General features: G+C 44.2%; 1 protein-coding gene across 1 annotated transcript in view; it reads right to left on the bottom strand.

The window, feature by feature from the left end:
- abcb9 (ATP-binding cassette, sub-family B (MDR/TAP), member 9) overlaps positions 1 to 8,597 on the bottom strand; it is a 33,415-nt gene extending 24,818 nt beyond the window's left edge. Inside the window, exons 1-3 of the mRNA XM_078227663.1 lie at positions 7,970 to 8,597; positions 1,668 to 1,779; positions 291 to 421 (exon numbers count right to left, since the gene is read on the bottom strand). Coding sequence (XP_078083789.1) covers positions 291 to 421; positions 1,668 to 1,779; positions 7,970 to 8,597 — 871 coding nt within the window. The remainder of the gene's footprint in view (positions 1 to 290; positions 422 to 1,667; positions 1,780 to 7,969) is intronic.
- Positions 8,598 to 20,430: the final 11,833 nt, after the last annotated feature.

Here is a 20,430-nt window from a genome sequence, read left to right as displayed (position 1 = left end):
TGACATTTCAGGCATGCTGGGGTGGTGCAAAGAAATAATTTTAACTTAACTCAGCCAGCAGGAAATGTCTGGATTCAATCCTAATGACTGGTTTATATTGCCCAATTTTACTTTCCATTTGTCCTGGACTCCTCTTGCTTTTCAACAGGATTCTTTTTGCATTAATTAATTACAGAAGCCAAAATATTGCAAAGCAACACTGCAGTGCACAATAGATATTAGAGAGCTAGTCCATTAGATAATTTTATTTTCAGTCTCTGATTCTGCACTTTTTAATAAGTTCCGCTCACCTGTCTGATGGAAGTCAAAGAAACAAATGTCCTGTTGCAGTATGGAACTGAATAGCTCATTGCGCATTTGAACATTTAACCTGGCAAATGCCAGGTTAAACAGACATTCTCGAAACCCCCCTGTAATTGCTCTGTGGAAAAGACACATTAAAATAAGAAAGCTGTTGTCTCTGCCAATTAAAGCCTTTATAGCATGACAATGACCGTTATTTAAATTAATCATCGAATCCCTACAGTGCAGAAGGAGGCCATTCGGCCCATCGAGTCTGCACCGACCACAATCTCACCCAGGCCCTATTCCCGTAACCCCACATTTCTACCCTGCTAATCCCCCGACACTAGGGTCAATTTAGCATGGCCGATACACCTAACCCGCACATCTTTGGGCTGTAGGAGAAAACCGGAGCACCCAGAGGAAACCCACGCAGACACGGGGAGAATGTGCAGACTTCACACAGACAGTGACCCGAGGCCGGAATTGAACCTAGGTCCCTGGCGCTGTGAGGCAGCAGTGCTCACCACTGTGCCACCGTGCCGCCCCATGTTTTCCAACAAACCACTACTTTCAATGAAGGTGTACTTTTCTCACAGAAATATTACAATAGATTGAGGGCAACTCCATGGATAAACAAAGCCTGGATAAACAAAGGCCTTATTGCCAATAATAAAGAAGCATATACACGAAAAGGTCACACTGAACTAACTAGGCAACTGTACAACTCTCCTCCCAAACTCCAACTGTGGGACCTTCCTTGCGCCGGAGTATGCACCCTCCCCCTGATTGGCTCAGCTTCCCACCTTGAGAATCGATAGGGTCCGATGCGATCACATGGCCCTCAGGTAACACTCCCTTACAGGGCCTCACTACCATAAATACGCCTTGGGATAATTTGCAATAAATATAATTACAACAACTAGACCAGCATAATCTTTTGCAAATAAAGTTCCGAATGTTCATTCCTCAGTAATACAAACATCTCAGGTGCAATTTTCGCAGCCCTTTGTCTTTCTATTTGATAACACCGGTTTTATAATCAACTAATAAGTTTGTGTACTGAAAGAAACCTGGTTAAAGTCTATTTTATTCTGGGTAACAGTAACAAAGGTAAATAGTTGGTTATTTTGGTGAGTGAATTAAACTTTTAAACTAATGGAGGATGCCGTCTGTGGATTCGTGAGGCTAGAAAAACTGCATACTCCTCCCATCCTGGTCATAACAGCAAAACCTATGGCCAATATTTTACTCAATAATCTTTATTACTCATGCCCCATCAATAGCACTCTTCCAAACTCAAGGTTTTCAACAATGGAATATACCAGTATAAAAAGTTAAACATTTATTATGCAGAACAAGAAATATTTGTGGAAGATGCTTACCCTAACAATGAGAACAATACCATTCCAACTAGGCTTCTGTTGAAACTGTCCCTGTCCTTCTGAGACAATCCATCCATTAATGTACCCAAAAAATATGGCATCATGGTTTCTCCTGTATTTATGAAAACAAGAAGTACAATTTCAACTGAAGTTAAGATATATTTGCTTTTCAAAGACACAACAAGTGTCAGAAACGGAAGATCCATCAATATTCACCCTATTGAAGAGACTCTATGACCAGATTTTCTATTCCCATTCACATCGGGGGCGGGGGGGGGGGGGGGGGGGGGTGGCGGTGGTTTGGCAGCGAGTGGGGAAAATATCGCGAGAAGTTCTTAGTCATATTTCAATTCGATGTAAATGCAGAACGCGATCATCCCCTCCCCCTGTCAGTGACAAGCTGCATTTTCTGCCATTTAACACCAGGAACCTCATTGTTGTACATTAACATATCATTATCTGGCCCATGTGCCAGAATCATACTCCCAGGCCAAATAATGCATCCACAGTGGTGTGATGTCAGAATGGCTTGATATATGAGTGGTTTCAAAAGACATACACCTGGCCAGCAGAACTCCAAACGAACTCAAAGGTGAGCATAGTGCTCACAAAATGGCTCCATATCTTCAGGGGAGCAAGAGTGGGACAGTGGTCGAGTTAGGGGATTCAGGGGGTGAGGTGGGGAATGGGGGTGAGCCAGGGGACAAGGGTTGAGTCTGGGATGGAGGCTGAATTGGGCAAACAGAAGGTGAATAATGACCAGAATCATCTCATGGAATGTCTCCAAATGTCTGTGGATGTGATGCACACAGCCTTTTTGTTCATTTTCACTTGAATCAGAAAGGTCATAATTAATATGTGTGATTAAAACAGTGTCACCATAGCCAAATAGGACTTGATGGTTTGAGTTATACGGAGAGACTGGATAGACTGGGACTTTTTCTCTGGAGCGTAGGAGGCTGAGGGGTGATCTTATAGAGGTCTATAAAATAATGAGGGGCATAGATGAGGTAGATAGTCAATATATTTTCCCAAAGATAGGGGAGTCTAAAACTCGAGGGCATAGGTTTAAGGTGAGAGGGAGAGATACAGAAGTGTCCAGCGGGGCAATTTTTTCACCCAGAGGGTGGTGAGTGTCTGGAACGAGCTGCCAGAGGTAATAGTAGAGGCGGGTACAATTTTATCTTTTAAAAAGCATTTAGACAGTTACATGGGTAAGATTGGTATAGAGGGATATGGGCCAAACATAGGCAATTGGAACTGGCTTAATAGTAAACACTGGGCGGCATGTACAAGTTGGGCCGAAGGGCCTATTTCCATGCTGTAAACCTATATGACTCTAAATATGTGGCTAGTCAGCAATTCCTGTTGGATAACACTGTTGCAGGCCATTATTCAGGGCAAGCAGTTCCAGTCAATGGGCCCTATTTTACCATTTTAATTCTAAGTGCTGGGCGGATTTGAAACTGGGATTGTTTCAGATCCGACTTTTAGACCCGTTCTCAGGCACCCCCATACACACTCTGTCTGAAAAAATATCAGCAATTCCGAATCGCGCTGCAGAAGCCTGTGGGCAGGGCTTAACGCGCTCAAAATCCTGCAGCTCTGATCGGCGCCTCCAACTGCGCATGCGCAGAAAAAAAAGTGATAGAATACGGCTCCCCGCCACATCACTCCCGGGCTGGATAATGCCTCACTAACTGGAGTGCCCGAATCAGACATGTATGGAGCATGTCTGTTTCGCACCGATTCTGGATGGGTGAACGCAGTGGTAAAGGGGGAAGTGCCGGTAAGGATGGGCGTGCAGCTCATTAAGTCAATTTAAATTCATGCAAATGCATTTAAATGGCCGTCGTGCCCATTTCGGGCGCAGTTCCGATCGCGGCCATTTTCGGGCCTTGGCAAAGGGGGAACAGGTGCGGAGGCGGGCGCAGACCGCGCTACTCGCCTCACGCCCAACTTTACCAAGTTTTCGTGCCCGAAAATGGGTGCAACTTGATGATAAAATCAGGCCCAATATATTTTCAAAAGCAGTGTCAGCCAGTTACATGGCACCATGGGTGGGTCTGCTGCACAAGAGGGGAGGAGGAAGAACAGCAGGGCTATAGTGGTCAGGGATTCAATTGTAAGGGGAATAGACAGGCATTTCTGCAGCTGCAAAAACAGTTCCAGGATGGTGTGTTGCCTCCCTGGTGCTAGGGTCAGGAATGTTACTGAACGGCTGCAGGGCATTCTGAAGGGACAGGGCAAACAGCGAGATTTTATGGTACATATTGATATCAACGATGTAGGTTAAAAAAAAAGGATGAGGTCCTGCAAGCAGGATTTAGGGAGCTAGGAAGTAGATTAAAAAAACAAGACCCAGCAGATAGTAATCACTGGATTACTTCCAGTGCCACATGCTAGTGAATATAGAAATAGGAGGTTCATCCAGATGAATGCATTTGATTTGATTTATTATTGTCACATGTAATTAACATGTGACAATAATATTAGTGAAATAATAATAATAGTGAAAAGTATTGTTTCTTGTGCGCTATACAGACAGAACATACCGTTCATAGAGAAGGAAATGGGAGAGTGCAGAATGTAGTGTTACAGTCATAGCTAGGGTGTAGAGAAAGATCAACTTGATGCAAGGTAAGTCCATTCAAAAGTCAGACAGCAGCAGGGAAAAAGCTGTTCTTGAGTCGGTTGGTGAGTGAGCTCAGATTTTTGTAACTTTTTTCCAACGAAAGAAGGTGGAAGAGAGAATGTCCGGGGTGCGTGGGGTCCTTAAATATGCTGGCTGCTTTGCCGAGGCAGCGGGAAGTGTAGACAGAGTCAATAGATGGGAGGCTGGTTTGTGTGATGGATTGGGCTACATTCACGACCTTTTGTAGTTTTTTGCGGTCTTGGGCAGAGCAGGAGCCATACCAAGTTGTGATACAACCAGAAAGAATGCTTTCTATAGTGCATCTATAAAAGTTGGTGAGAGTCGTAGCCAAATTTCCTTAGTCTTCTGAGAAAGTAGAGGCATTGGTGGGCTTTCTTGACTATAGTGTCGGCATGGGAGGACCAGGACATGTTGTTGGTGATCTGGACACCTAAAAACTTGACGGTCTTGACCTTTCTACTTCATCCAGCATGGCTAGTGAGATGGTGCAGGAGGGAGGACTTGAAATCTCTGGGACATGGGGAGCATTTTTGGGGATGGTGGGACCTGTACGAGGCGGATGGGTTGCACCTGAACTGAAATGGGACCAGCGCCCTTGCATGGAGGTTTGCTAGAGCTGTTAGGGAGGGTTTAAACCAACTTGGCAGAGATTGGGATCCTGAGAGCAGGGGGAGATGCACAGCCAAAATTAGAAGAGACAGCAAATGAGTCAGGAAGGCATAGTGGTTATAGGCTAGTTAAGACGCAAGGGAGTTTGGCAAGATTGGATGGTATTTATTTTAATACAAGGGGTCTGACGAACAAGGCAGATGAGTTGAGGCACAAATTAAAGTATGAGGGTATGATGTCATTGCTGTCTTTGAGAGGGGACAAGATTGGCGCCTTAATATTCCAGAGTATAGGATCTACAGGCCAGACAGGGAAGAAGGAAAAAGAAGAAGGAGTGTCGTGATTTTGATCAGGGAATCAAATCCAGTAGTAAGGAGGAATGACATCTTAGAAGGCACTTCAAATGAATCCATTTGGGTAAAAACCAAAATGGAGCTATCGCATTGCTGGGAGTGTTCTATAGGCCCCCTAACGGTCCAAGGGAAGTAGAAGAGCAGATATGAAGTCATGTTTCCGAGAAGAGTAAAAGTAATAGGGTAGTGATATTGGAGATTTCAACTTCCCCCACAGTAACTGGAGTAGTCATAGTGTGAAAGGTTTAGAGGAAGCCAAATTCTTACAATGCGTCCAGTACATAGAAGGTCCTACAAGAGAGTGGGCAGTCATTGACTTAATTTTAGGTAACAAAGCTGGGCAAGTTATTGAAGTTTCATTGGGGGAGCATTTTGCAGACAGCGATCATAACTCCATTAGATTCAAGATCGTTATGGAAAAGGACAAGGATGGGCCTGAACTCAAAGTTTTAAAATGGGAGCAGGCCAATTTTAATAAAATCAGATAGGATTTGGCCAGAGTGGACAGGAAGCTGACACTTTTGGTAAATCTGTGACAGAACAGTGAGGCGCATTCAAGAAAGGGAGAGTACAGGGCCAACATGTTCTAATAAAGAGAAAGAGTGTGACCAACAAATCCAGTGAACTCCGGATATCGCAGGATATACAGCATTGAATAAAGAGGAAAAGAGAGACATCAAAGGCTCAAAATAGCAGAAGCCCGAAAGGAGTATAGAATGTGCAAGAGGGAACTTAAAATGAAAATTAGGAGAGCAAAATGACACGAAGGTTGGTGGGGTTGTGGATAGTCTGGAGGGATGTCAGAAGTTACAGAGGGACATAGATAGGATGCAAGGCTGGGCGGACAAGTGGCAGATGGACTTCAACCCAGATAAATGCGTAGTGGTCCATTTTGGCAGGTCGAATGGGATGAAGGAGTACAATATAAAGGGAAAGACTCTTAGTACGGTAGAGGATCAGAAGGACCTTGGGGTCCGGGTCCACAGCACTCTAAAATCGGCCCCGCAGGTGGAGGAGGTGGTTAAGAAGGCGTATGGTGTGCTGGCCTTTATCAATCGAGGGATTGAGTTTAGGAGTCCAGGGATAATGATACAGCTATATAAGACCCTCGTCAGACCCCACTTGGAGTACTGTGCTCAGTTCTGGTCGCCTCATTACAGGAAGGATGTGGAGAAGATTGAGAGGGTGCAGAGGAGATTTACAAGGATGTTGCCTGGATTGAGTGGCATGCCTTATGAGGATAGGCTGAGGGAGCTCGGTCTTTTCTCCTTGGAGAGACGTAGGATGAGAGGAGACCTAATAGAGGTATATAAGATGTTGAGAGGCATTGATCGGGTGGACTCTCAGAGGCTTTTTCCCAGGGTGGAAATGGCTGCTACGAGAGGACACAGGTTTAAGGTGCTGGGGGGTAGGTACAGGGGAAATGTTAGGGGGAAGTTTTTCACACAGATTAATCCCATGGTCAGCATGGTTTTGTTAAGGGGAGGTCATGTCTGACCACTTGATTGAAAGAGGTGACCAGGTGTGTAGATGAGGACAATGCATTTGATGTAGCTGACTTGGACTTTAACAAGGCTTTTAATAAGGTCCCACAAGGGACACTAATAGCAAAGGTAAAAGCCCATGGGATCCAAGGAAATTTGGCAAATTTGAGGAGGGATAAGTGACAAGAGGGCATAGATTTAAGGTAAGGGACATGAGGTTCGAGAGGATGTGAGGAAAACCTTTTTCACCCAAAGGGTGATGGGTGTCTGGAACTCCCTGCCTGAAAGGTTGGTGGAGACAGAGAACCTCATAACATTTAAGAAGTATTCAGATGTGCACTTGCAATGCCAAGGCAGACAAGGCTGTGGGCCAAGTGCTGGAAAATGGGATTAGAATAGTTAAGTGGTTTGTCTTTGACCGGCACAGGAGTGATGGGCCAAAGGGCCTTATTCTGTGCTATATACTTCTATGACTCTAAAACAATAATTCATTATTGTTTAATTAGTCCACCCCTGCTTCCCCATTTAGCTACTTTATGGCCTGCCCCTGCAAATACATCTTTTCCTGAAATTACAGGGGAGGGCATTCTGAGCTAGTGAGTTCCTCGAGATTCTTTCCCAAGCCCATTATGATATACTGAGAGCCAGCCAGGTATCAGAGCCTTATGTTGGACTTGCCCAGGTAATGCAGTCCATTGCCATTACATTGCTACTTATTAATCAATAAATGAATGGTAAGAAAAGGTGGCCGAACCTGTTGTTCTCCTGTACCAGGAGAAAACAAAGCCTTTCATTAAGTGTACATACAGAAGCGTCTCAAGTGCCTCATATACAATTAATTATTTTGAACTGTTAGTATGTATTCAACACACATCTTGTGCATGAGGTATTCCCAGAATGAATAATGAGATGTATGCCTAAATAATTCATTTTTGATGGTGTCTGTTGAAGAATATTGACTAAGAAGCTAGGAGAGTTTCTTGACCTTCAAATGATGCCTTGCATCTTACAAACAGGCACCCTGCAGACTCAACGTTTCATTCAAAGGACAATGGTAGAGCAGCAGGTACTGCACTGGAGCTTAAGCTTCACGTCCATGAGTGGGACTACAAGTTTGCAGAATGAGAGGCGAGTTAGATAAACTAGCTTTTGAAAAAGAGAGATTAACTTTTTAAGTGAATAGGAGTAAATGTTACATACCTACAGTAGCTACCAAAAGCATGACAAATGCTCCTGTGATCAAGCCTGCATTCTTTTTAGAGTAGGTCAACAGTCTCCATGTAGTGCTGATTGAATTTGAGCTTTTCTTGGCCTTTTCTCTCTCATTCTGGTCAATGTTGCTCATTAAACTCTTCTCATCTTCACCACTTCCTCCTTCTAAACCAATTGCAAAAGTTGCCGGTGTCTTTAAGCATGAAAATTGATGCAAAATGTGGAAGGTGATAACTGAAGATATGAAAGTCCATACAAAGAGACACCAAAACCATGGATCATTTGGAAAGTCCTCTGTTTCAGAGTAAAGCAACATTTTTACTATTGCATATATGGGCATCATCAGGCAGAGTATAATTCTGCAGAGTTCAGCAGACTTTACTCTTTTTGGTCCATCTATTGGGTTAACACAAATTCCGATTGAGGTTCCAGCTAGTGAGCTGGTCCTAAGTAAACAGGTGGCCCAAAGATCAAGTAAAGAATGAGAAATATCAAAGTGCATTGTGTCAGAGTGGAACTGACCATAGTGGATGCCCCGGGTATATAAATGCGTCGTTAGGACCAAGTCCAGAATCTTAAAAACAAAGGCATATATCTGTGTTTGCCAGATTTTCATCTTTTATTTCTTCTGTTACAGAATGTTTGCAGTTGTAATCAGTGAATTTTCCATTACTGTAATGCAAAAGAAGAAAGTCAAAAAAACTTTGAAAATATTCCATCAATATTTAAAACACTTTGGAAGAGAAATTTTAGGGATGGAGAAGACATTTCAATTCTGAATAACACTTTTACAACCAATACTGACTAGCTTAGGGGTTAAAAACAAAAGGGCAGCATGGACAAGTTGGGTCGAAGGGCCTGTTTCCATGCTGTAAACCTCTATGACTCTACGGGCCTGATTTTACGATTTTCATTCTAAGTGTTGAATCTGGGCGCAATTCAGATCCGACTTAGAAATCTGCTTTCAGGCGCTCCCATACGCACTCAGCCTGAAAAAAAAAATCGCGGGTGCCATTCGCATTGTGGGCGGGGCTTAGCGCGCCTGAAACGATCAGAGCTCTGACCTGCGCATGCGCAGTTGGAAAAAAATTTGAAAATGCGCGCCTGTGTCAGATCGCTCGCGGGCCGGAGAAAGCGGCCCGGGAGCGAAAAGCAGGAGCGATGGCCCCCACAGACATCACTGTCCCCCTTATCCACCCACACCCCCCACTAATCAGACTGATCGCGACCCCCTGCCCCCTTCTCCCCCACTGATCGTCCGCAGAGTGGCAGCGGACCCCCCTGCCATCCCCCTCTCCTCCCCTTACCAGACATCTATCTGACCACCAACCCCTCTAAACCACCAGTGAGCGATCGGGCCTCCCCCTCCCCCCCCCCCCCCCCCCCCACCACCAGCGATACATCTGACCACCCCCCGCCCACCACCAGTGAGCGATCGGGCCTCCCCCCCCTCCCCCCACCACCAGCGATACATCTGACCACCCCCCCTCCCCCCCCCACCAGTGAGCGATCGGGGCTCCCCCTCCCCCCCCCACCAGAGATACATCTTACCCGCCTCCCCCCCCACAACATCACACTCTCCCTTATCCACCCACCCCCCGCTACCCAGATCGATCGCCACCCCCTGCCCCCTTCCCCCCACCGATCACCCACAGAGTGGCAGCAGTCCCCCCCACCAGTGAGCGATCAGGCCTCCTTCCCCCCCTCCCCAGAGAACGATCTGGCCTCACTACCCCCCCCCCCCCCAGAGGAACATCCAGACAACCATCAGCAGCCCCCCCCTCGCCAACCCCACTACCAGACAACGATCGGGCCTCCCTCCTCCACCACATCTGACCCGCCTCCTCCTCCCCCCCCCCCCTCAACCAGACAACGATCTGGCCTCACTCCCCTCCCCCACAACCAGAGAATAATCTGACCTGCCTCCCTCCTCCCTCCCACCACTGATCTGAGTCAGAGAGCCGTTGGAAGCACTGAACGCGCCTTTTCAGCAGCTGGAGCGTCCGATTCAGACTTTTATTCAGCAGGTTCATTTTGGCGCGATTCCGGATCGGTGAACACGGCGGTAAAGGCAGAAATGCTGATAAATTTGGGCGGGCAGTTCATTAATTCAATTGAAATACATGCAAATTCATTTAAATCGCCGTTGGATCATCGCCATTCCTGGGTTTCGGTAAAGTGGCAATCTGCGCGGACGCAGGCGCGGATCGCGTTAATGGCCTCACACCCAACTTTACTATGTTTTCGCACCCGTTTAGGGCCCTATGACTCTATTGGCAGTGTTTCCTCTTTCCTGTATAGAATTTGAAAATAAGGGATCAGTGGAACTGAAGTAGCAGTGGTGATCGATGTGGGCTGCAGTTGAGTTGGTGCTTGCCCTTGTTGAACGTAGATTCAGGAGATTAGGGCTAGTATTAGTGAACATGTTTTTAATGTGGATTTGAGAGGTCACCACTGTTCCTTCTGGCTCCATGTGGAGATTAGGAAATTTAAAGATCTTACCATGTTGGTGGTGTGCTACAAAGATTTGCATGTTGACCTGGTTTTCCTGAATGCAGCTGTATCAGGGTGAAATAATCTTGCAATGGAAGACATTGGACCCTTTATGTGAACATGAAAAGGATCTTACACCTGCTTGAAATGTGGACACTGGAGAACATGATGATTTTTACAGCTTTTATTAACATGGTGGGCACCCTGATTCCATTTCAACATTCGTCTTGCCATTTTGGAAGCCATTACCACCCAAACAACAGCCTGCCTCTTTTTATTCAAGTTATTGCTGCTACAGTTCATATCTTATTAAAAAAGGAAGGATTACATAGGATATACAGCCCAGAAACAGGCCAAGTGGCCAATCAGTCCATGCTAGTGTTTATGCTTCTCGAATTCCCTCCTGTCTACCTTATTGTAACTCTCTATTTCATTCTCCCTCAAATGCTTGTCTAGTTTCCCCTTAAATGTATCTATACAATTTAAAAAGAATTCCACATTATTTGGAGGAAGAAATTTCTATTGAATTCCCCATTGGATTTCTTGGTGGTTATCTTATATTGATGGCTTCTAGGGCAGCACAGTGGTTAGCACTGCTGCCGCGCAGCGCCAGGGATCTAGGTTCAGTTCTGACCTTGGGTGACTTCATGGAGTTTGCACATTCTCCTCGTGTCTATGAGGATTTCTGCTAGGTGCTCCAGTTTCCTCCCACACTTCAAAGATGTGCAGCAAAACAGAAAATGCTGGAAAATCTCATCAGGTCTGACAGCATCTGTGGAGAGAGAATAGAGCTAACATTTCAAATCTGGATGACCCTTCAGGTTAGGTGGATTGGCCATGCCGAATTGCCCCTTGGTGTCAGGGGGATTAGCAGGGTAAATATGTGAGGTTACAGGGATAGGGCCTGGGTGGAATTGATATTGGTGCAGGCTTGATGTGCCAAATGGCCTCCTTCTGCACTGGAGATTTCTATGATTCTAGTTATGCTCCACAAGAAGAACTAAACATCATCCAGCAGCACCTAACCTGGACTGGATTAAACCTGCAACCAAATAAGATTATTTGGTGCACTTAACCAACCGTGACCAGTGCAAGGGGAGTAAACATCAAAATTGCTTTCAGTACTATAGTTCTTTCAGCAGCTAAAGTGTCTGTTTCACTACATTTTAATGTTAATTATAAATTGTGGAACATTTCCATGAATGAAATGGAAGTTGTGTTATTAGTGCCCAAGTATGTATTTTTTTGATATTGAACTGTATATGTGTAGGATTTGAAATTAACAATGCATTAACATCACACTTAAACAAATGTTTATTTTCAGTGAGGATAGCAATTTCACAGAATTATTATGGTGCGGGGGAGGCCATTTGGCCCATCATGTCTCCACGATGCTCCAAATGAGCATCAAGATTTAACGGCATTCCCCTGCCTTTTCCCTGCACATTGTTTCTATTCAAATGATCATCTAATCATCCAAAGATGTGTGGGTTAGGTGGATTGGCCATGCTAAATTGACCCTAGTGTCAGGGGGACTAACAGGCTAAATGTGTGGGGTTATGGGAATAGGGCCTGGATGGGATTCTGATCAGTTCAGATTCGATGGGCCAAATGGCCTCCTTCTGTACTGTAGAAATTCTATGATTCTATTCTATGATCTCATACTTTCTTGAATGCTTCAATTGAATCAGCTTCTACCACAGGGTGGTAGAAGCGGTGGAGTAGTGGTATTGTCACTGGACTAATAGTCCAGAAACGTAAGGCAATGAATGCTCTGTGAACCAGGATTTGAGCCCTCTGACAGATGGTCAAATTTGAATTTAATTTAAAAATCTGAAATTAAAAGCCAGATGATGGCGACCATTAAACTGTTATCAATTCTTGTAATGGTCCATTTAGTTCATTAATGTTCCTTTAGGGAAGGAAGTCTCCTCTTTACCTGGCCTACCTGTGGTTATCTCTGAAATGGCTGAGCAAGCCATTCAGTTCAAGAGTAATTAGGGAAGGGCAACAAATGTTAGGCCAGCAAGCGACTCCTATGAATGAATTTTTAAAAAATTACCGAGCAGTGCATTCCAGACCCACACATTACTCGCTGTTTTTTCTCACGTCACATTTGCTTCTTTTGCAAATCACTGTAAACCTGTGCCCTACATTCTTGATCCTTCTACATGCGGGAACAGTTTCTCCCTATCCACTATGTCCAGACCCTTCATGATTTTGAGCATCTTTATCAAATCTCCTCTTAGCCGCCTTCTCTCCAAGGAGAACAGTCCCAACCTCGCCTCATAACTGAAACTTCTCATCCCTGGCACCATTCTTGTAAAACTCTTCTGCACTCTTTCCAATGTGTTCACATCCTTCCTATAGTATGGAGCTCAGAACTGTACATAATATTCTAGCTGAGGTCTAACGAGTATCTTGTATAAATTCAACATAATCTCCTTGCCCTTGTACTCTGTGCCTCTATTAATAAAGCCTAGAATACTATACCCTTTATTAACTGCTCTCTCCACGTGTCCTGCCACCTTCAATGATCTAAGTATGTGTAACACGCAGGTCCCTCTGCTCTGACATGCCCTTAAGAATTTTACCCCTTTTTTATATTGTCTCTCCATGTTCTTCACACTTCTCCACATTGAGCATCATCTGCCACCTATCTGCCCACTCCATCAACTTGACTTTTGAAGTTTCACACTGTCCTTCCCACAAATTACAACAATTCCAAGTATTGTATCATGAGTAAACTTTGAAATTGTCTCTTGTACAGCAAAATAATTAATATATATTAAGAAAAGCAATGGTCCCAATACTGATCCCTGGGGAACACCATGACAAACCTTATTCCGACCTGAAAAATATCCATTGAACATGACTCTCTGCTTCTTATTATTCAGCCACTGTTGTATCCACATGGCTACCATCCCCGTCCCCCCATCCCGCACCACTCCCCCCCTCCCGCATCCCCCCACCTCCACCATCACCCCTGCATCCCCCCCACCTCCGTCACCACCCCTGCATCCCCCCATCTTTAACCTCCCTCCCACCCTCACCACCCCCGCATCCCCCCATCCCTCCCATCTCGTATCCCCCATCCCCCCGACCCCCACATTCCCCCCCTTCCCTCACCACCCCATTTCCCTCTCTCACCCCTGCATCCCCAATCCCTTCCTGAGATTTATAAGTATTCATCGATCTTAAATCTTCCTCACCAAACAACAATTAAATTCTGATTGACTTCAGATCACATTAAAACATGAAACACAAATAGCAGAGAAGCAGCTGACCAGAAAGTTTCCTAATTACTTCCCAAATTCAAGCTGCCATTTGCCAACACTCACCAGAGTTTCTCTTAACCAGACCAGGACAGAATCTGCTCAGCAAACATGTTATGAAGCCAGGAAGGATCTGATGGTGAGGTTAGGGATCCACCTTTAGGAGGAGCTAAGTGAAGAGGATTCATTGGTCATTTTGCAAAAACTCAACAACCAATAGCTAAATTACATGGGAAGGAAGTCGTGGCTTCTGTTTGCTATAGATAAAAGCTGGAAAGATTGACTTTCCCAGACTGGATTCCCAATGGAGGCATTTTTATTTTCATTCCACCAATGGAATTCAATTTCTTTCTACTGATTTTGCACAATAAAGCCCCACATGCGTTCAGAAATTTACAATTACAATTTCAAAAATTCTACCATGCATTGTTTCTTCTAATTATCAGTTCAATTCAATTTCTGCCCCATCGATACCTTTGGACAATATGTTCCATGTAATTTTTCCACATAGAGGGATAAAAAGTGGGGGGGTGGCATTGTTGGTCAGGGAAAATGTCACAGCGGTACTCAGGCAGGATAGATTAGGGAGCTTGTCTACAGAGGCCCTGTGGGTGGAGCTGAGAAATAGGAAAGGTATGACCACATTAATGGGGTTGTATTATAGACCACCCAATAGTCAGCGAGAATTGGAGGAGCAAATCAGCAGAGAGATAGCTGACAACTGCAAGAAACACAAAGTTGTGATAGTAGGGGATTTTAATTTTCCACATATAGATTGGGACTCGCATACTGTTAAAGGTTTAGATGGGGTAGAGTTTGTAAAATGTATTCAGGAAAATTTTCTACATCAGTATATAGAGGTGCCAACTAGAGAGGATGCGATATTGGATCTCCTATTGGGAAATGAGTTAGGGCAGGTGAAGGATGTGAGTGTGAGGGAACACTTTGGATCCAGTGATCACAATGCCATTAGTTTCAACCTGATCATGGATAAGGATAGATCTGGTCCTCTGGTTGAAGTTCTGAACTGGAAAAAGGCCAAATTTGATGAAATGAGAAGAGATCTGGGAAGTGTGGATTGGCACAGGCTGTTCTCTGGTAAGGATGTAAATGGAAAGTGGGAGGCCTTCAAAGGAGAAATTTTGAGAGTGCAGAGTTTGTATGTTCCTGTCAGGATTAAAGCCAAAGTAAATAGGAATAAGGAACCTTGGTTCTCGAGGGAGATTGTAACACTGATTAAGAGGAAGAGAGAGTTGTATGAAATGTACAGGCAGCAAGGAACAGATCAGATGCTCGAGGAGTATAAAAAGTGCAAGAAGCTACTCAAGAGGGAAATCAGGAGGGCTAAAAGAAGACATGAGGTTGCTTTGGCAGACAGAGTGAAGGAAAATCCAAAGAGCTTCTATAGGTATGTTAGGAGCAAAAGGATAGTGAGGGATAAAATTGGTCATCTTGAAGACCAGAGTGATAGACTGTGTATGGAACCAAAAGAGATGGGGGAGATACTAAATGATTTTTTTGCATCCGTATTTACTGAGGAAACGGGCATGGAGTCTACGGAAATAGGGCAAACAGGTAGAGGGGTCATGGAACCTTTACAGATTAAAGGGGAGGAGGTGCTTGCTGTCTTGGGGCAAATCAGAGTGGATAAATCCCCAGAACCGGACAGGGTATTGCCACGGACCTTGAGGGAAGCTAGTGTTGAACTTGCAGGGGCCCTGGCAGACATAATTAAAATGTCAGTATTCACGGGGGAGGTGCCGGCTGATTGGAGGGTGGCTCATGTTGTTCCGTTGTTTAAAAAAGGTTCCAAAAGAAATCCGGGAAATTATAGGCCAGTAACTTTGACGTCGGTGGTGGGCAAGTTATTGGAAGGTGTGATAAGGGATAGGATCTACAAATATTTGGATAGACAGGGACTTATTAGGGAGAGTCAACATGGCTTTGTGCGTGGTAGGTCATGTTTGACCAATCTATTAGAGTTTTTCGAGGAGGTTCCCAGGAAAGTGGATGAAGGGAAGGCAGTGGATGTTGTCTACCTGGATTTCAGCAAGGCCTTTGACAAGGTCCCTCATGGGAGGTTAGTTAGGAAGGTTCAGTCACTGGGTATACATGGGGAGGTAGTAAATTGGATTAGACACTGGCTCAATGGAAGAAGCCAGAGAGTGGTTGTGGAGGATTGCTCCTCTGAGTGGAGGCCTGTGACTAGTGGTGTGCCGCAGGGATCGGTGTTGGGTCCATTGTTGTTTGTCATCTATATCAATAATCTGGATGATAATGTGGTAAATTGGATCAGCAAATTTGCTGATGATACAAAGATTGGAGGTGTAGTGGACAGTGAGGAAGGTTTTCAAAGCTTGCAGAGGGATTTGGACCAACTAGAAAAATGGGCTGAAAAATGGCAAATGAAATTTAACGCAGACAAGTGTGAGATATTGCACTTTGGAAGGACAAACCAAAGTAGAACGTACAGGGTAAATGGCAGGACTCTGAAGAGTGCAGTTGAACTGAGGGGTCTGGGAATACAGGTACATAATTCCCTAAAAGTGACGTCACAGGTGGATAGGGTCGTAAAGAGTGCCTTTGGTACATTGGCCTTTATAAATCGGAGTATCGAGTATAAAAGTTGGAGTGTTATGGTAAGGTTATATAAGGCATTGGTGAGGCCGAATTTAGAGTATTGTGTACAGTTTTGGTCACCTAGTTACAGGAAGGATGTAAATAAGGTTGCAAGAGTGCAGAGAAGGTTCACAAGGATGTTGCCGGGACTTGAGAAGCTGAGTTACAGAGAGAGATTGAATAGGTTGGGACTTTATTCCCTGGAGCGTAGAAGAATGAGGGGAGATTTGATAGAGGTGTATAAGATTTTGATGGGTATAGATAGAGTGAATGCAAGCAGGCTTTTTCCACTGAGGCTAGGGGAGAAAGAAACCAGAGGGCATGGGTTAAGGGTGAAAGGAGAAAAGTTTAAAGGGAATATTAGGGGGGGCTTCTTCACGCAGAGAGTGGTGGGAGTGTGGAATGAGCTGCCGGATAAAGTGGCATTTAAGAAAAACTTGGACGGGTTCATGGATGAGAGGGGTGTGGAGGGATATGGTCCAAGTGCAGGTCAGTGGGACTAGGCAAAAAATGGTTCGGCACAGACAAGAAGGGCCAAAAGGCCTGTTTCTGAGCTGTAATTTTCTATGGTTCTATAAGGATATTAAAATAAATATATTCACAACAAACAAGTAAAAAAGGAAATGTTTGGACCTTCAAATAGCCCCAAATGTGAGAAACATCAAGGGATAACAAACAAATCTCCTCAATGAACTGTTTTAACTTTCCATCTCTGGAGAAGTGACAGTAGCTACCAGTTCTGAGGTAGTGGATGGTTGTTCACTATTTGTGAGAAAGGTTTGACCCTTCAGCTTGTCCTCTGGGGTCTTTTATAAAGATTCTATTTGGTATGTCACAGTTATTCCATGTATTGTGCTATCTACCATCGAGGCTGAGGTGAGATTGTTAAAGGACTTTGGCCCAAACCGATCTTCTAGATTTCAGGCAGGATGTTGATGGGCTGGTTAAGTTGCTCTGGATTGGAATGTCATTGCTGATGTAGCGGTTGTTGATTAATTCAATTATCCCATCACTCTGATGGACGAGTGTTCAGTAAAAAAAGAGAGACCAGTATAGTCTAGGTTGATGTCATCTAGTGTGACATTGTGTCAAGTATCAATTTGCATAACCAATTGCAATGATTGCATATGAATTCAGTGTTGGAGGGATGGGGTGGAGACATTGAGATGGATATTCCCATTCCGCCTGTCACAGGAATCGGAGCAAGCAGCTCCAGCACCATGGACCTCAGGTGGGATTTGTCCAGTTTTGGGGGCAAGCATGGCTGGAACATCCTGCCCATTGGCTTTGGGCCTCACCCATTGTCCTGAAGGCACTTGTTCTATTCAAATGTCAAAATCACCTGATGACTGAGATTGCTCCAATTGGGGCTTTCCAGGGTTGTTTTTTCTCCAGCAATAGGATCCAGCTTCCAAGCTCAGATTGGTTTACTCGATATGGTCTTTATATCTAAGTTTGTTGGTGCAGGTTCTGTGCAGGTTATTAAGTATTGTTTTGTTGGTATGTGGGAATCCTCCATGCAAATCAAACCAGCAAATCGGAGCTCTGAAGAGCATGCTCTCGATCCCAGGTGTGCAGCACTTCAAAAGAACCTCAGTGTTGGGGATTTCATTCTGCAACCGGATGATGAAAGATGAAATACTTCTATCATTAAAACAAATTACTGCGGAGGCTAAAATCTGAAACAAAAACAGAAAATTCTGGAAAATCTCAGCAGGTCTGACAGCATCTGTGGAGAGAAAACAGAGCAACTGTTTCAAGTCTGGATGACTCTTCATCAGAGCTCTAGTTGTTTTATGTGATGCATTTGGCTGTCCAAGTCTCATACCCATAAAGAAATAACACAAGAAGCACTGTCTGGTAGACTTTGATTTGTTCTGAGACAAACTCCACACTCTTCAAAGTTTGAAAATGATGAGCTTGCTTTTCATGATGTGGAGATGCCGGCGTTGGACTGGGGTAAACACAGTAAGGAGTCTAACATCACCAGGTTAAAGTCCAACAGGTTTATTTGGTAGCAAACGCCACTAGCTTTTGGAGCGCTGCTCCTTTGTCGGGTGAGTGGGAGATCTGCTCATACACAGCAAACAGGGCATATAAAGACACAAACTCAATTTACAGAATAAGGAATAATGATTGGAATGCGAGTCTTTACAGCTAATCAAGTCTTAAAGGTACAGACAATGTGAGTGGAGAGAGCATTAGCACAGGTTAAAGAGATGTGTATTGTCTCCAGACAGGACAGCCAGTGAGACTTTGCAAGTCAGCTAGAATATTATGTACAGTTCTGAGCTCCATACTATAGAAAGGATGTGAACACATTGGAAAGAGTGCAGATGAGTTTTACAAGAATGGTGCCAGGGATGAGAAGTTTCAGTTATGAGGCGAGGTTGGGACTGTTCTCCTTGGAGAGAAGGCGGCTAAAAGGAGATCTGATAAAGATGCTCAAAATCATGAAGGGTCTGGACATAGTGGATAGGAAGAAACTGTTCCCGCATGTAGAAGGATCAAGAATGTAGGGCACAGGTTTAAAGTGATTTGCAAAAGAAGCAAATGTGACGTGAGAAAAAACAGCGAGTAATGTGTGGGTCTGGAATGCACTGCTCGGTAATTTTTAAAAAATTCATTCATAGGAGTCGCTTGCTGGCCTAACATTTGTTGCCCTTCCCTAATTACTCTTGAACTGAATGGCTTGCTCAGCCATTTCAGAGATAACCACAGGTAGGCCAGGTAAGGAGGAGACTTCCTTCCCTAAAGGAACATTAATGAACTAAATGGACCATTACAAGAATTGATAACAGTTTAATGGTCGCCATCATCTGGCTTTTAATTTCAGATTTTTAAATTAAATTCAAATTTGACCATCTGCCAGAGGACTCCAACCCTGGTTCACAGAGCATTGCCTTACGTTTCTGGACTATTAGTCTAGTGACAATACCACTACTCCACCGCTTCTACCACCCTGTGGTAGTAGCTGATTCAATTGAAGCATTCAAGAAAGTATGAGATCATAGAATAGAATCATAGAATTTCTACAGTACAGAAGGAGGCCATTTGGCCCATCGAATCTGCACCGATCAGAATCCCATCCAGGCCCTATTCCCATAACCCCACACATTTAGCCTGTTAATCCCCCTGTCACTAGGGTCAATTTAGCATGGCCAATCCACCTAACCCACACATCGTTGGATGATTAGATGATCATTTGAATAGAAACAATGTGCAGGGAAAAGGCAGGGGAATGCCGTTAAATCTTGATGCTCATTTGGAGCATCGTGGAGACATGATGGGCCAAATGGCCTCCCCCGCACCATAATAATTCTGTGAAATTGCTATCCTCACTGAAAATAAACATTTGTTTAAGTGTGATGTTAATGCATTGTTAATTTCAAATCCTACACATATACAGTTACACCAAAGATAGCAACATTTCTGTACTGTACTGTTGTTGATAGTGACTATGGAGCCTTGGAGGTTGTGGCAAGGGGCAGATTGACTCCTTCAGTCTTGTCAGGTCAAAGTGTTCTGAGGCAAGGGCAAAGCGATCAACAAGGAGCTGAATGTCCTCCAGAGAATGTGTTATGAGAAAGTCATCTGCAAACAAGAGTTTGCTTGATAACTGTTCAGTAACTTTTGTGCAAGCCTTGACCCTTGTGCCAACTGGCCTGAATTGAATGTGTAGTCATAGTGTCATAGAGGTTTACAGCATGGAAACAGGCCCTTCGGCCCAACTTGTCCATGCCGCCCTTTTTTTCTAAAACCCCTAACCTAATCCCAATTGCCCGCATTTGGCCCATATCCCTCTATACCAGTGGTTCCCAAACTTTTTTCACTGGGCCGCACTTTCGGAATAAAAATTTGCTCGCGCCACACCAAATTTTTTATTGATAAGAAATGCATTCAAAAACAAAAAACAACTCCTAGCTGTGCTTGATTCATAACATAGAACACAACTACTTTATAATATGATCATGGGACATCCAGAAAGTATAAAACAATGCAGCTACATAAAAACATGATTCATTCCCAAAATATACTTATAGACGAGTCTCTTACATATGT

Source organism: Mustelus asterias, chromosome 13 (genome assembly GCF_964213995.1).
Source record: "Mustelus asterias chromosome 13, sMusAst1.hap1.1, whole genome shotgun sequence".
In the NCBI taxonomy this organism is placed as follows: domain Eukaryota; kingdom Metazoa; phylum Chordata; class Chondrichthyes; order Carcharhiniformes; family Triakidae; genus Mustelus; species Mustelus asterias.
The sequence above is the reverse complement of the archived record's forward strand: the minus strand, read 5'-3'. Positions and strand labels throughout refer to the sequence as shown.